At 45.7% G+C, this 14,896-nt stretch overlaps 1 protein-coding gene across 1 annotated transcript in view; it reads left to right on the top strand.

The window, feature by feature from the left end:
* Positions 1-14,896, top strand: part of FRMPD2 (FERM and PDZ domain containing 2) — a 161,744-nt gene that overhangs the window by 57,852 nt on the left and 88,996 nt on the right. Inside the window, exons 10-17 of the mRNA XM_065553623.1 lie at positions 2,663-2,747; positions 5,179-5,329; positions 7,087-7,158; positions 10,421-10,595; positions 11,336-11,486; positions 11,585-11,728; positions 12,406-12,412; positions 13,148-13,288. Of these exons, the coding sequence (XP_065409695.1) occupies positions 2,663-2,747; positions 5,179-5,329; positions 7,087-7,158; positions 10,421-10,595; positions 11,336-11,486; positions 11,585-11,728; positions 12,406-12,412; positions 13,148-13,288 (926 nt within the window). The remainder of the gene's footprint in view (positions 1-2,662; positions 2,748-5,178; positions 5,330-7,086; positions 7,159-10,420; positions 10,596-11,335; positions 11,487-11,584; positions 11,729-12,405; positions 12,413-13,147; positions 13,289-14,896) is intronic.

Raw genomic sequence — 14,896 nt, 5'->3', positions numbered from 1 at the left:
AGATTCATATCCTCAGTGATCTTTGCTAGTATTCCAGCATGTATTCTGGAAGCTCATTTGCATTTAAAAATTCATTGTTCATGGAAGCAACTTCTTCAGGAGCCACATGCTAGTCTTAAATCAGGAATATAGGACTGGATGGGACTTCCTGGGTCATCGAACCCAATCACAAGCAACCCCATCATATAATCCCATTCATAAATTTAACTCGTTTTCTGATGGCTCTTGATAAATTGTTTCTCCGCACTGTTCCTACTGGAAGGCTGTTGCAGAACAAGGAATGGGCTTGATTAGTGCTAAAAGTATGGCATCGAGGCCTGTGAACTAGTCAGGTCATCCCACCAGGATGATGAAAAGCTAAGGGTATTTGAAGTGCTTGTCAAAGAATACATACAGGTAACTTGCCCTAGGCGAGTAGAGACTTGCAAGGCTGTCTTATCAGAAAGGAGTGTAAACATGTGCCCTTCTGAGAACCTCAGCTGGTGTACATCGACACAGCTATGTTGACTTCAATAGGCCTATGTTAACTGATATCAGAGTAGGATCTGGCCTTGATATCAGGCATGTGTCACACCCTCTCATTTCTCACTGCCAGCATCTTCACCGCCGAGTCACCCAAAGAGCCTGACTTTGCAATACTGCCATCTGCTGTTTGAGAAAATACACTGATTTCTTTAGTCTCTTTTTTTATAGTTACGTATTCGTTTGTTTTTGCATATTGCCATTGTTGCTGTTGTTCACCAGGCTTATGTTTAAGCAATTAATTTTCTTAATTAAAATGATATGACCTGTCTTGTGAGAGATTGGATCAGATTTTCATTAGAAAAGCATCTTTGGGCTAATACCTAGTGGTCTTCAATCAGTCACTTGTCACTATGGATCCTATGATAATTACCCTACTGCATCTGGGTTTCCACAAGATTTGAATAGTTAGTATTGTGTATCAAGGGACTAAGAATCACATTGCAATAAAAGACCCGCAGCACGGCTGTGACTGGCCCAGGTCAGTTATCTCCGACTCTAGGGGCTCAGACTACAGGGCTATAAAATAGTAGTGTAGATGTTCAGACTTGGGCTGGAGCCCAGGCTCTGAGACCCTGCAAGGGGGCCTGAGCTCCAGCCTGGGCCTGAAGGTCTACACTGCTATTTTTAGCCCTGCAGCCCAAGCCCCACAATGCCAAGTCAGCTGACCCAAGCTCTGAGTCTTGGTGCCGAGGGTTTTTTATTGCAGTGTAGAGGGACCCACAGAGTTTGTGTCTGGATTCAGAGCCAAACTTCCACAAAGTTTGTGACTATTCAGCTTTATTTATTTAACAGAAGTTAACTGTAGATTTCTGAGTTATTGTTTTTTTTAATGCTTCAGATGGCAGCTCTTTTATTGGAATCCAGCATTGTATTTTTGTGTTGCTATTTAGAAAGAGGCCTCAATAATAACACTCATTTCTGGTTCTGCACCTGATTTTAGCTCCCCCGTAATTGGAGGGAATTAGACCCTGCTCGTCTCTAGCTCATTTCCATTTGCAAATCACTCCCCAACAAACCCTGGTTTCTGTGCTTGTATTAGTTATTCAGAAGTATTCACCAAATCGTTTCTGCAAACTTTTGGCCAAATATCCTGTAAATAGTTCACTTCAGCTGTTTTGTATTGCTGGGGTGTGATTGGCGACTTATGTCACATAATATTGTTTCTCTTCCTTGATCGGATGACTGGAAAACGTTTAAACAGAAGAATAAGGACTATCAGTGGAATAATAAATGCTCCTGTTTGCACACAGGACCCTCATATTCATGCAAATATAGGGATTCACACACAAACAGCCATTCCCCCAAACTCATTTGTCTGAACGTCCATGAACAGTGAATAACAAGGCAGGGCTTTGGAGCGGAGCCTGGAGCTGGAGTGCGGAGCCCGGAGCTGGAGCGCGGAGCAGCTCCGGAGCTGCAGGTTTTTGCCTGGAGCTGGAGAGGAGCCGGAGCACAACTCCAAAGTTCTGTAACAAGAGCTTCAGACATAGCTGAACCAAACAGCCCGTCCCAATACGAAGGATTATTCACGGACGCTGTTAATGCAGTGTTCAACCAGCTCTGTCATGCAGTCATTTATTATGTCCCCCAAACAAGGATACGGGACAGCCAGTCCAAATCTTCTCCCTGCCATATTGTCCCAGGATCTAATGCTGTGCGCACCTCAGGGGAGGCGGAACTGGGGAGCATTTGGGGCTAGTGACCTCACAATGGAAATATTGGGGAGGGGGCAGATCTATGTTTCCACCCACATGTGTTGTTCTGCTGCATTCTGGGAATGAATACATGCACTAGGTAGGAGGGTGATAGAAGTGAGAGCTGGACGTGGAGGGGCTGGAGCAGCCACCATGGTGCCTGTGATTGGGCCGGGGAGCAGGTGGGAACCGGGATGACTGGGCTGGAGCTGGGAGCAGCTACATCTGGTGGCTGGCAAAAGCGAGACATGAACCGCAAGGACCCCTTTCCCAGCCTGGAGCCGACTGTCCCACCCCACCGAGTCTCAGTAGCTCCCCTCTTCGCTCCCTAGGCAGAGCACCCACCCCTACTCCCCCTCCCATCCCTATGTAAAGCAAGCTTTTGCCACCTTTGGCGCTGCTTCAGTGACAGTGATTGTGCTGTTCTCTTGATTTAACGTTAGGGAGAGCTCCGCAGGCACAGCAGGCGTGGGACCCAAACCTGAGTGGGTCGAGGACACACAGTAGCTACAAGCTCTTCATTAACAGGTAATCAGTAAAGTTTTTGTCTTTAAAAGATGGGCCTTTTTATGACTGCAGGAGGCACAGGGGATCTAGTGTGCCAGTGCTCTGATGTGAAACTATAGAGAGCAACTGGATTAGTTAGCCACGTGGTAGCAGACACTGTTCATCTAGAGCCAAATCCTGAAGACTTCACTGCACTCCTGCTTGGTCGTTCCTCAGAGAAAACCCCTGATTCCCTTCAGGAGGTGTTTTCCTGAGTAAGGACGAAGGCCAAGTTTGCAGTACATGGTTTTCAGAGTAACGTTTAACTTTTCCTATAGGTTCTCAGACTGAGTCACTAGTTCAACCCCCTTGGATCACTAAAGAGTTAAAGGTAACCGACAGATGCCACCAACAGAAAGCTAGGGGGCTTGTCTCTACTTGGGGGATTGGCCTCGATTTAGCCATGGGTGACCAGCAGCCAGTTGTGACCGCTCCAGTGCAAACCCCAAGTGTAGACCGGGGATGCTGTGATTTGCATCACTGGAGCTAATTCCTTTTTGAAAACAGAGTACGCTGCACCTCTCCCTATCTTGGGATGTCTAAAGCAGGGGGCTAGCATGCTGCAACTGCAGCTGGGGCTAATTCCAAATGCAGACAAGGCCTAAGAATGATTAGCCTCTGAGCATTACAAAGACCAGAATCCCCTATTTACCTACCTCTTAATCCATGATAGGTACCCCAGTTAAGCGGAATTCTTATCCCAGTTAAACAGGAGTTTCTGCCATCAAGCATGATTGACTTAATTCAGAACCATGGGAAGTGCTGCATTTAGATTTCTCCATTAACCACGTCCTGAGTAAACTGATTGAACTTCCTATAAAACAGCCAACAGTTAACCACAATTACCGGAGCTGTGAGCTACTCCATGTTCCCCTGTACGTACAGTAAGAAATCATTGCAGTTCATGCCCCAGGACGACAGTGTTTTTTGTGGAGAATTGGTATCATGTAGAGGTGATAGTCACATGTTAAATTGATCAGTGTATTTATCATGTGCTTTTTGAGCACCTCACCGGCCCTCTGCCCAATCAACCGTCCCTGCCAGGGCGTTCCAAGTCAACATGCTGACACTTTTGTTGTCAACTCTGCCCAAAGGTGGAATCATTTCTCAAATGACTATGGTCTAAGGTCCAGGGCCTGGACGGGCAATATAGCGTCCTGGGCCCATGATGGGTTTACGATCTATGACTCTAATCCTGAAGGCCCATAGGATGTGTTTTAACTTTACCACATTGACTTCAGTGGGACTACTCAGGGTATTCAAATGAAGCATGCCCACAAGTGTATGCAGGATTGAAGCCTGTCACAGCTTTGAAGTCTGATATCTCACCCCCTGCAGGATGAGAAATGACAGCCTTCTCCCATGGGCAAGGAGAGATTCTCATCTTCCCACTGGACCCACTATGCTTGGCATTGGGCTTCAAACTCATGACATTTTTATGTCTAGAAAAGCTATTTTAGGTCATTGGCTTTAATTTTTCTCTCCCTCTGTGGCTGGACTGATGGTAAAAAAGATACCTACCAGGCAGCAAGATACAACAAATATTCTCAGGGAAACATTTAAAAACCTTCCGAAACATCTCTCAAATAGATTTGCTGTAATACACGTGGTATATACAGAATAAATGATAGCATGGTGGGTATAGAAGTTTGGAATGATTGGCATAGCTCACTCACCACTTTGTCATTTGTTAATAACATAACTAACCCAAACTAATGCCAGCAAAACCTTCATACCTGCAGCTTGCCATTGGCCATTCCCTATATATAAGTGCATTATATATTTCTGCTAAGCGTACATTTGTCTGGCAGTGTGGACGACATCAGTGTTTTAAGGGTTAAATCTCCAGTATTGTTGTCATTATCTGAACCTTGATTTTCCGCAGCGCTCAACATCTGTTAATTACACTGACAATCCCCTTGATTGTCTGAAACCTCAATTATTTGATTAGATTCAAAGCCTCCCATCCTGAAAATAGCCTATAGAAAGTAATGAAGAATGGTACCCTTTCCCCTGTTGTTTTTTAACCACCCTGTAGAATTTAATAGAAAATGTCATCCTTGCTGTAGGTTCTTGAGGATAATTCAAACAACCTGAAGCCAAATCCTCTGCTGATGTAAATTGGCAATACCTTCACTGACTTCAGTGGGACTGTGCTGATTTTCAGAAACTGAGGATCTGGCCCAGGCAGTATAGAAAGGAATACATCCTCTGTTTAAATCCTATAGGCTTTTAGATTAATTTCTGTAGAACCTTCACAGTTTTATCCATATAACACTTTTCTGTAGGGGTCATGCCATGTAGATCATGGAGATTGTCCTTTATTGCGTAAGCCAGTGCCACTCAAAGACTTTTAAACTCTCTGTCTGTTGCTTTGGATTCGCAATCTGAAATATTGCTCACTCCTTTGAAGATCAGCAAGTGCTGTGGATGAAATCCCTGCTGGGACTCAGAAGAACGACAAGCCCAACCTTCTGAAGTTAGGCTCTACCTTCTCGGTGTCTGCCAAGGACTCATTAGCAGCTGCTGCGTCTCTGAGGTGCTTGTTCCAAAGAAAAGAAAAGGTGATTAGTGACAATGAGCGCACTGATTGCAAAATGTAAAGCCCGCACAGATACCTGCCCCCAGCGGTGTAGGGTCTATTGGATAGCTGACTCAGCTCATCAGAATGGCTGAGCCCAGAAAGGGCACCATAGGATCTGGGTGTGATAAAGAGCTCAGTCCGGCAGTCAGACTCCCAGAGACATCAATGGGAGCTTTGTCTGCATAAGGACTAGGAGCTGTAGGACTGAACCTTAAAAGGCCAAATTTTCCACTTGGGGTTCTAGTCATGCTTTCTGTGACCATTAATGCATACTAAGGGGTGTTTCTATTAGTCACCTTAGCTGTGCCTTCAACATATCAGAGAAGGGCTGGATCCAAAGCCCATTGCAGTCAATAGGGATCAAACAGCTTTAGAACAGTCCCATGTTGCTCTTCTTTTACAATATACACCCAGGCAGAAGGCATAGCCTAGAAGTTAACACACTGATGGGATAGTCAGGTGAGCTTGGAGCTATTGGTAGTGCCACCATTAAGGTGTTGTATAACCTGTGGCTGTGAATGTCCTGTCTGTGAAATGGGGCTGGTGATACTTGCTTAGCAGTCTGAGCATAGAAGCCAAGGAATAAATGAACCATTGGGATTTAGTTCTCCTTTCATCCTCAGCTGTGGTTGAGGGTGGTATCCTTGTGCTACGGAGAGCAGAGGGGGTCAGCCTCCAGAACTGTTAATCGCCCAGCTGCATGTGCACACAGAGAGAGGAGCTTTTCGCTATTTTAATTTGGGTGGTTTTGTTTGCATAACGCTGCAGCAAGAGATGCTGGCAAGCAGATTTCTGTGGAGCTGGGAAACACGCTTCTCTTTTCAGGTCACTTTATTTCTTTCATGCCAGGTCCACTCTTCCTGTCTTCCTCTAAGTGACTCAAGTTTGTTGCTGCCTGCATGGCCCCTTGGGCTGCTGCTGTTGTCCTCTTTCTTCTGTCTTTCAAATCAGTGCTGCTGCTCCCAGAGAATTCAAATTCCTGCCCATCTCGGGCCTGAGCAGTGGCAGGGCTTTGAAGATCAAGAGCCACGCACATCCGTACTTGGAGCTTGTTAGAGAGAGAAAAATAATTGTTCTACAGGGGAATTTAGATTTTAATACTGTTACCTTTTTGGGGGGGCGGTCAGATTCGTAATTGGAATCCAATAATCGCACAATGAAACACTTTGCAAGGGAAAAGAAAGAGGGAGCGTGAAGTGGATGGGCAGGGCAAGATATTATTTATTTACTGTTTATATTACAGTAGCACCTCAGAGCCCCCAGTCATGGACTGGCCCCAACTGCGCTAGGTGCTGTCCATACATAGCACAAAAAGCTTCTCTGCCCCATACAGCTGACAATATAAGTATAAAACAATAGTGAAGGAAAGATAGAAAAGCTATTGTGCTTCTCTGGATAGGAGTGGGAGACCTAGGGTTGCCTCAGGTGGTCCCACCCCTTTTGGCCGCTGGAGGAGTAAAGGATAGCACTCGGCAGGGCTTTCACAGCCTACAGATAATTTTGAGAGTTCAAAAATTTTCCATTTATGCAACAGGATGAAACTGGGGCTTTCTTGTGCAAAATGAGGGAGCAAGCTGCTCCCTACTATAGCCAATAGCCTGGAGGCCAGGGACTCACCTGTAATGTAGAAGAGCCAGGTTCATGTCCCTGCTTTGCTGGGTGTGTGTAGAAAGAGAGCTGGGATCTTTAGAATATGAATGAATCATTTTATTAACTTTCTAAATTGCTTCTTCCCAGTTTTCAGGGCCAGAATTTATCATTCTGTCCAGTGAACCACCAGTGACCTTACAACTGCCTGGATCCATTGTGGTAAATATGAATGTTTGGAATTTTGGCCTAATCTGGAGTCTGTGGCATTTTAAAGACTAACAGATTTATTTGGGCATAAGCTTTCGTGGGTAAAAACCGAATACAACCGAATTTGCTCCAACCCCTCAGTCAGAGACAAACACCTACAAGATCTTTATCAAGCATTCGTAAAACTACAATACCCACCTGGGGAAGTGAGGAAACAGATTGACAGAGCAAGACGGGTACCCAGAAATCACCTACTACAGGACAGGCCCAACAAGGACAATAACAGAACACCACTGGTCATCACATACAGCCCCCAGCTAAAACCTCTCCAGCGCATTATCCACGATCTACAACCTATCCTGGAAAATAATCTCTCACTCTCACAGACCTTGGGAGGCAGGCCAGTCCTCGCTTACAGACAACCCCCCAACCTGAAGCAAATACTCACCAGCAACTACACACCACACCACAGAAACACCAACCCAGGAACCAATCCCTGTAGCAAACCTCGTTGCCTACTCTGTCCCCATATCTACTCTGGCGACACCATCAGAGGACCCAACCACATCAGCCACACCATCAAGGGCTCATTCACCTGCACATCCACTAATGTTATATACGCCATCATGTGCCAGCAATGCCCCTCTGCCATGTACATTGGCCAAACCGGACAGTCCCTCCGCAAAAGAATAAATGGACATAAATCGGACATCAGGAATGGTAACATACATAAGCCAGTAAGTGAACACTTCAATCTCCCTGGTCATTCTATTACAGATTTAAAAGTCACTATCATTGAACAAAAAATCTTCAGAAACAGACTTCAAATAGAAACAGCAGAACTAAAATTCATTTGCAAATTCAACACCATTAATCTGGGCTTGAATAGGGACTGGGAGTGGCTGGCTCATTACAGAAGCAGCTTTTTCTCTCCTGGAATTGACACCTCCTCATCTATTATTGGGAGTGGACTACATCCACCCTGATTGAATTGGCCCTGTCAACACTGGTTCTCCACTTGCAAAGTAACTCCCTGCTCTCCATGTGTCAGTATATAATGCCTGCATCTGTAACTTTCACTCTGTGCATCTGAAGAAGTGAGGTTTTTACCCACGAAAGCTTATGCCCAAATAAATCTGTTAGTCTTTAAGGTGCCACCAGACTCCTTGTTGTTTTTGTAGATACAGACTAACACGTCTACCCCCTGATACTTGGCCTAATCTGGTGACTTTTAGATTAAATCTCCATGCTACCCTGTAAGACCTGCCTTTAATTCCCAGGCCGGTATTCCCCATGATGGGAGTCCTGCAAAGGTAGCATACTGAGACCCTAAAGACTGGTGAGCACCTCACATTGCTATGTTGTGATCCCTGTTGCTGCGATCAAGTGAAACTGATTCATAGATTCTAGAACTGGAAGGGACATCGAGAGGTCATCGAGTCCAGTCCCCTGCCCTCATGGCAGGACCAAATACTGTCTAGACCATCCCGGATAGACATTTATCTAATCTACTCTTAAATATCTCCAGAGATGGAGATTCCACAACCTCCCTGGGCAATTTATTCCAGTGTTTAACCACCCTGACAGATAGGAACTTTTTCCTAATGTCCAACCTAAACCTCCCTTGCTGCAGTTTAAGCCCATTGCTTCTTGTTCTATCCTTAGAGGCTAAGGTGAACAAGTTTTCTTCCTCCTCCTCATGACACCCTTTCAGATACCTGAAAACTGTTATCATGTCCCCTCTCAGTCTTCTCTTTTCCAAACTAAACAAACCCAATTCTTTCAGCCTTCCTTCATAGGTCATGTTCTCAAGACCTTTAATCATTCTTGTTGCTCTTCTCTGCACCCTCTCCAATTTCTCCACATCTTTCTTGAAATGTGGTGCCCAGAACTGGACACAATACTCCAGTTGAGGCCTAACCAGCGCAGAGTAGAGCGGAAGAATGACTTCTCATGTCTTGCTCACAACACACCTGTTAATGCATCCCAGAATCATGTTTGCTTTTTTTGCAACAGCATCACACTGTTGACTCATATTTAGCTTGTGTTCCAGTGCGGGAGGGATAGCTCAGTGGTTTGAGCATCGGCCTGCTAAACCCAGGGTTGTGAGTTCAGTCCCTGAGGGGGCCACTTAGGGATCTGGGGCAAAATCAGTACTTGGTCCTGCTAGTGAAGGTAGGGGGCTGGACTCAATGACCTTTCAGGGTCCCTTCCAGTTCTGTGAGATAGGTATATCTCCATATATAACCCCTAGATTCCTTTCTGCCGTACTCCTTCCTAGACAGTCTCTTCCCATTCTGTATGTGTGAAACTCATTGTTTCATTTTTTATATGACCCCTTTTTATTTTTTAGATCATGCAAGATCTCGTGGTTAAGCCAAGGAGGTTTTTTTGCCACATTTCCTATCTTTCCTACTCAGCGGAATAGCTTGCTTTTGGGTCCTTAATAGTGTCCCTTTGAAAAACTGCCAACTCTCCTCAGTTGTTTTTCCCCTCAGTTTTGATTCCCATGGGACCTTACCTATCAGCTCTCTGAGCTTACCAAAATCCGCCTTCCTGAAATCCATTGTCTCTATTTTGCTGTACTCCCTTCTAGCCTTCCTTAGAATTGTGAACTCCATGATTTCATGATCACTTTCACCCAAGCTGCCTTCTACTTTCAAATTCTCAACGAGTTCCTCCCTATTTGTTAAAATCAAATCTAGAACAACTTCCCCCCAGTAGCTTTTTCAACCTTCTGAAATAAGTTGTCTGCAACGCAGTCCAAGATGGAGCCTCATAATCAAGCCTCAGTTAGGGAAGGTCATTTTGATGCAAAACTTTGGGGAGGAGGATAGATGTCCTCTGAGATTACACAGCACATCATGTACACTATGCTGCCTATGCTAAAGCAGTGAACACCTGTAGTGTATTTCTCAGACAAAAAACTTCATTAAGCTGGAGCTAAGGCTGAGAGCACATAGCAGGAATGTTGTGGTAAAAATCCTGACAGGAATATCAGTGTTATGAAATAAACAAGTACTGGAAACCCAGGAGCTAAGATCCAACTTGAAAGAACCCCAGACGCTGTCTGGAAATGGTTGTTTGTTTGCGTGGGGACTCCATACATTTTCAAAAAGTTTGAATGCTTGTGACATGACTAGGCAGCAGCAGTCCTTGCAACTGATTCCCTTCGGTTGGGCCATGGGACCAGGAGACCCAGAGACCAGGAATCCGGCAGGTGTTTCTGCATGAACACGGCACTCATTCTCCCCTCTCCGGTTTGTGTTTTCAGACTAAAAAAGGGAAATCCTATTTGTCTCAAAGGGACCTCAGTGTGATTCTGCTCAGCGGGCAGTGCCTCGAGGTGAAATGTGACATCAAGTCGAAGGCGAGAGATGTCTTCAATACGGTCGTGGCCTACGCAAACCTGGTGGAACATTTCTACTTCGGCTTAGCTTACCTGAAAGGTACATGGCCATGTCTAGTGGCTGCACAGTGGCTCGTGACTATAGTAGTCATGCTAGTCTGTACTGATTAATGTGAGTGGAACCCTTTGAGATCCTCAGGTGGAAGGCATTTTAGAAGTTCAGTTTCAAACAGGATTAAGCCCCTCTGGTGTAAACCGTGTCCACTGCAGGAGTGTGCACCAGTGCAGCTACGTGATCTCAGTGTAGATAAGGCCTTAGACCCAGACTTATCCTGAGGTAGGGCAGAGCCATGTTGTCCCATCAGGAGTTCCAGGAAGCTCTGTGCTTCAGGTGGGCCACATGCCTCCAAAAGCTTCCTTGTCCAGAGGGGGAGTGTAATCTCAGCTACTCCCCTTAAAGAGCCCACCCCTGGCCCTTTGGAGTGGCTAGCACCCACAGAGCACTGATAGGGAGCAGTCCTTGCACGCACAGCATGAAGATTGTGTGAAGTGTCAGGATCTCTTTATGCCCTCCCCACCTCTTGAGTGTCAACAAAGGGCCAGCCCCATCAAACATCTGGCTAGCTGTACAGGGAGTTATCCTGGGTATTTCCAGGGTGGAATAAGCCATCAATAACCATCGTGGAGGGCAGCTGTGGTCTGTGACTCTCTGAGCCCTTCCTGGTGATCTGCTGAAGGAAGGGAGGGGTCCAAGGGGTGGATGAAAAGCACCAGAATTCTGCTCTATCGAATGGTCTCCTTCTGCTTCGCTCATCATGCAACCTCAACTTCTCATTTCAGGTAAAGAGTTTTTCTTTTTGGACGATGAGACCAAACTCTACAAAGTGGCCCCAGAGGGCTGGAATGACCAACCCAAGAAGAAAACCTTCATTATTAACTTCACGCTCTTTCTGAGGATAAAATTCTTTGTCAACCACTTTAACGTCATCCAGTAAGTGCCAGGGTTCTGTCGGCAGCCAAAGAGGAAGGTGGCATTTAATATTGGGGTTCGAAGCTCTTGTGACATTCCCAGTCTCTCTTGTTTTCCAGACATGGTCTGACAAGGCATCAGTTTTACCTGCAGCTTCGTAAAGATATTCTGGAGGAGCGGCTGTACTGCAATGACGAGACCTCCCTGCAGTTAGGTGCTTTAGCCTTGCAGGCAGAACTTGGAAATTATGCTCCTGAGGTACGGTAAATAATACACCTCTTCTTAGAGGTGTCCGCCATCAGCCTGTGCGGCTTTTCCCATCACTTACAGTTAAGATGCAAGTTAAATGGCACCTTGATTTCAGTTCTGCTGGCATTTCTCAGTAGAGTGAGTGAACCCGAAAGGATTCACGTTTCAGGTTCAGATTAGTTGTCCCTAAAGTTTGCCTGAGTATGCAGCACTCCTGAATCTGCCAAGCTTGGCTGGAAATCTTGGAGACTGGTCCTTCTTGGGAGATTCCTGGTACTTCTTGCTTGCATGGTAAGGCCAGAAATCCTAGAAGATCTCCAGAGTAATTCCAGCCATGGATGCAACTCAGAAGTGCAGAGGGGTTTGCAGAGATGGAAAAAATAAGGAAGAGATTGAAATTGAACATTTCAGCCCCTTCTAAGAGTTGCCATTTGGGCTGGGTTGTAGGAAGAGGCAAAGGTACAGGGATGTCAGTGCAGATATTTCTGAACCAGCTATCCAATCCCTGGGTATAATAAATGATGTTTTTTCCATATACAAAGAGCAGCTGTTTAAGTCCAGGGCCAGATCTCCAGCTAGTGTGACTCCATCACCTGAAGTGGAAGTACATTGATTCATACCAGCCGAGGATCTGGCTCTCAGTCTCTGTTGTTGTTTTCCTTAATCTAATCTAAAAGTCAAGAAAGAACAGAAGTAAAGTACCCATGATAGGGAGCTCACTGGGAGTGTTGTCCTCTGTAACAGCTGCAGTAACTCTGAGAACAGAATGGCTGCTGTCTCTGGCCACAAGCAGTTTTAGAATTTAAAGGTGCAGTACACAGACAACAGAGTCACTACATGTTGCCATGTACACTGGACAATACAGATAGAGTTTCCAGACTACGGTGTAGGCTATATTCTGCATTGTCTTGTGCAGTTGTCTTAGGGAAGGAAAGGGGGAAGAAGGGCTGTTGGCCTCTCTTCCACCCTCTCCCAAGAACACCTGCACAGGACCCAGACAGAATGGGGCTAGTTTTCTGAAAGCACGTTGGGGGCCAGCTGACAGAACTAATGCTGCTCCAAGAGCAATGGAAGCCAGAGCCTCTCCCCTCATGAACCAGTTAGTACTCAGAGGCCGGCATACAGAGGGAGAGATGCTGCACACTTATGCGGTGGATGTGAGAAGCTGTGCTCCTCACACTCCTCTGAGGCAGTCTCCTTGCATCTGCCCGCTATGGCTCTGCATCCCATCCCTCCCGGCACGCCTCCAGCAGCAAAAGCCAGAATGGGGCCCCACGCCAAGTGTGATGTTGCACGCTGGAGTTTGCTGCATCCTCCCTTCGACAGCTCTTCCGCTTTTGTGTGAACTGTATTTTCAGCCCTATCTACAGCGCCTTGGGAACTAACCTTTTCCCCTTTCGTTTCTCCATTTCCCTCCCGCAGATGCATGGAAGAACTATTTTCGCGTTGAAGACTACGTTCCCGCGAGCCGGATAGAGAAAATGACCCTGGCGTGCATACAGCGAGAACTTGCCAAGCTGCACCGCATGAACCACTCCCTCTTTGAAGATGAAGCCGAGCTGGAATTTTTAAGGGTATCCTCCAATGCGTCCAACTTTATTTATTTATTTTGCAGTAGAAGGGCCCTGTCTCTTTTTCCTTGGGCTGTCGTTTCCCTGTCACTGGTCTGATATGACATCAGAAAGGTGGCAGAACATGTGTGCAGGCTGAGAGTACGTATCGGCAGGTTAGGGATAGAAGTCCTTTCAAAGACATTGGAGTTAGCAAAGCAACCATGGAAAAACCAGGACATTCAGAGTTATGGATAAACAGACGACACCTAAAGGCTGATTGCAGTTACTCTATTGCTATGCACTCCTACTTTTCTCCTGCCTTAGTGCGAGTGACAGGGGAAGAGGGGGCAGAGAGGAGCGAGCGGCAGGTACCTGTATCCATCACATGCTGGTTTCTCCCATCTCCTATACAATTTTTCATCTCCGAGCTTTCCCATTGTGACCAGAAAGCTTTCACTGTGGTAGTGTTAGGGAATGCTACTCTCCAGAGTGGCTGCATTTGCCAGTTGATTTTCCAATCACACACTCTCCTGATAGCAGGATCCTCTCTTTGGAAAAATTTTAGTTGCTCTGGGGTCCATTCCTGCAACCCTCTCCCCATTACTGCAGTGGATGAACTCTCTGTTCGACCTGGTATTTAGCTGTGACACTCTGGGTACCGTTTCCAGACCTGGAGAAGAGCCCCTGTGTAGCTCGAAAGCTTGTCTCTCATATCAACAGAAGTTGGTCCAATAAAAGTTATTACCTGACCTACCTTGTCTCTCTGATATCCTGGGACAAACATGGCTACACCACCACCGTTGGTCTAGGTGTGAGTTATTTGTGTGTGTGATTTTTACCTTGTCTTTTCCCTCCCCTTACATCTGAAATATCTGGGATCAAAGTTTCTCTGAACATTGGCCGTTTTGCAGCAGTGACACATGCCTTTATTTATATAATCAGTTCAGCTGAGTTTGCTGCTTAATTGTGTTAGTTTATTGTCTAACACTGTCACTGGAATTGATTAGATGGGCTGATTTCTCTCTCTCTCTTCTGCCATTCAATTTCATGTGGAACGTAGGGCCTTCACTGCTGCCTTCCATCTTTGCAGGTCTCCTACTGCAGTCTGTGTCTTCTTATGTCATTTTGATAGCTTTCAATTCTGCTTCTACTGTGCCTTTTCATGTTATCCTTGGTCTACCTCGTCCCCTCTTGCCCTGAGAGTTCCAGTCCAACACGTCTCGTTATGTTATTCGGTCTTTCCTCCATGTATGTTCAAGCCATCTCAATTTTCGTTCCATAATTTCCTGTATTATCAGTTTCTGTTTCATCATCCTCCAGAGTTCTTCATTTGTGAATTCTTTCTGGCCATCTGATACTGAGGATTTATCTGAGGCAGCTGATTATGAGAACTCGTAGTATAGATAGCAAAATCTTAATAAGTCTCCAAGTTTCTGCACAATATCATAAGACCGATTTTTAAAATGGTGTTAAATCTTCAAAGTTTAGTTTGGAGGGCAAGATTTCTGTTTCTCCAGGTCAGCTTTAGAGTTACAAAGGCACGTCTGGGTTTCGCTGTTTCGGCTTTATGTCTTCGTTTGTTCCACCTGTTGTACTTACAGTGCTGCCAAGATACGTGAATTAACAGGC

The sequence above is a fragment of the Chrysemys picta genome, chromosome 7 (genome assembly GCF_011386835.1).
Source record: "Chrysemys picta bellii isolate R12L10 chromosome 7, ASM1138683v2, whole genome shotgun sequence".
NCBI classification, from domain to species: Eukaryota; Metazoa; Chordata; order Testudines; family Emydidae; genus Chrysemys; species Chrysemys picta.
Note: the sequence above shows the minus strand (reverse complement) of the source record. Positions and strands in the feature narration are given on the sequence as shown.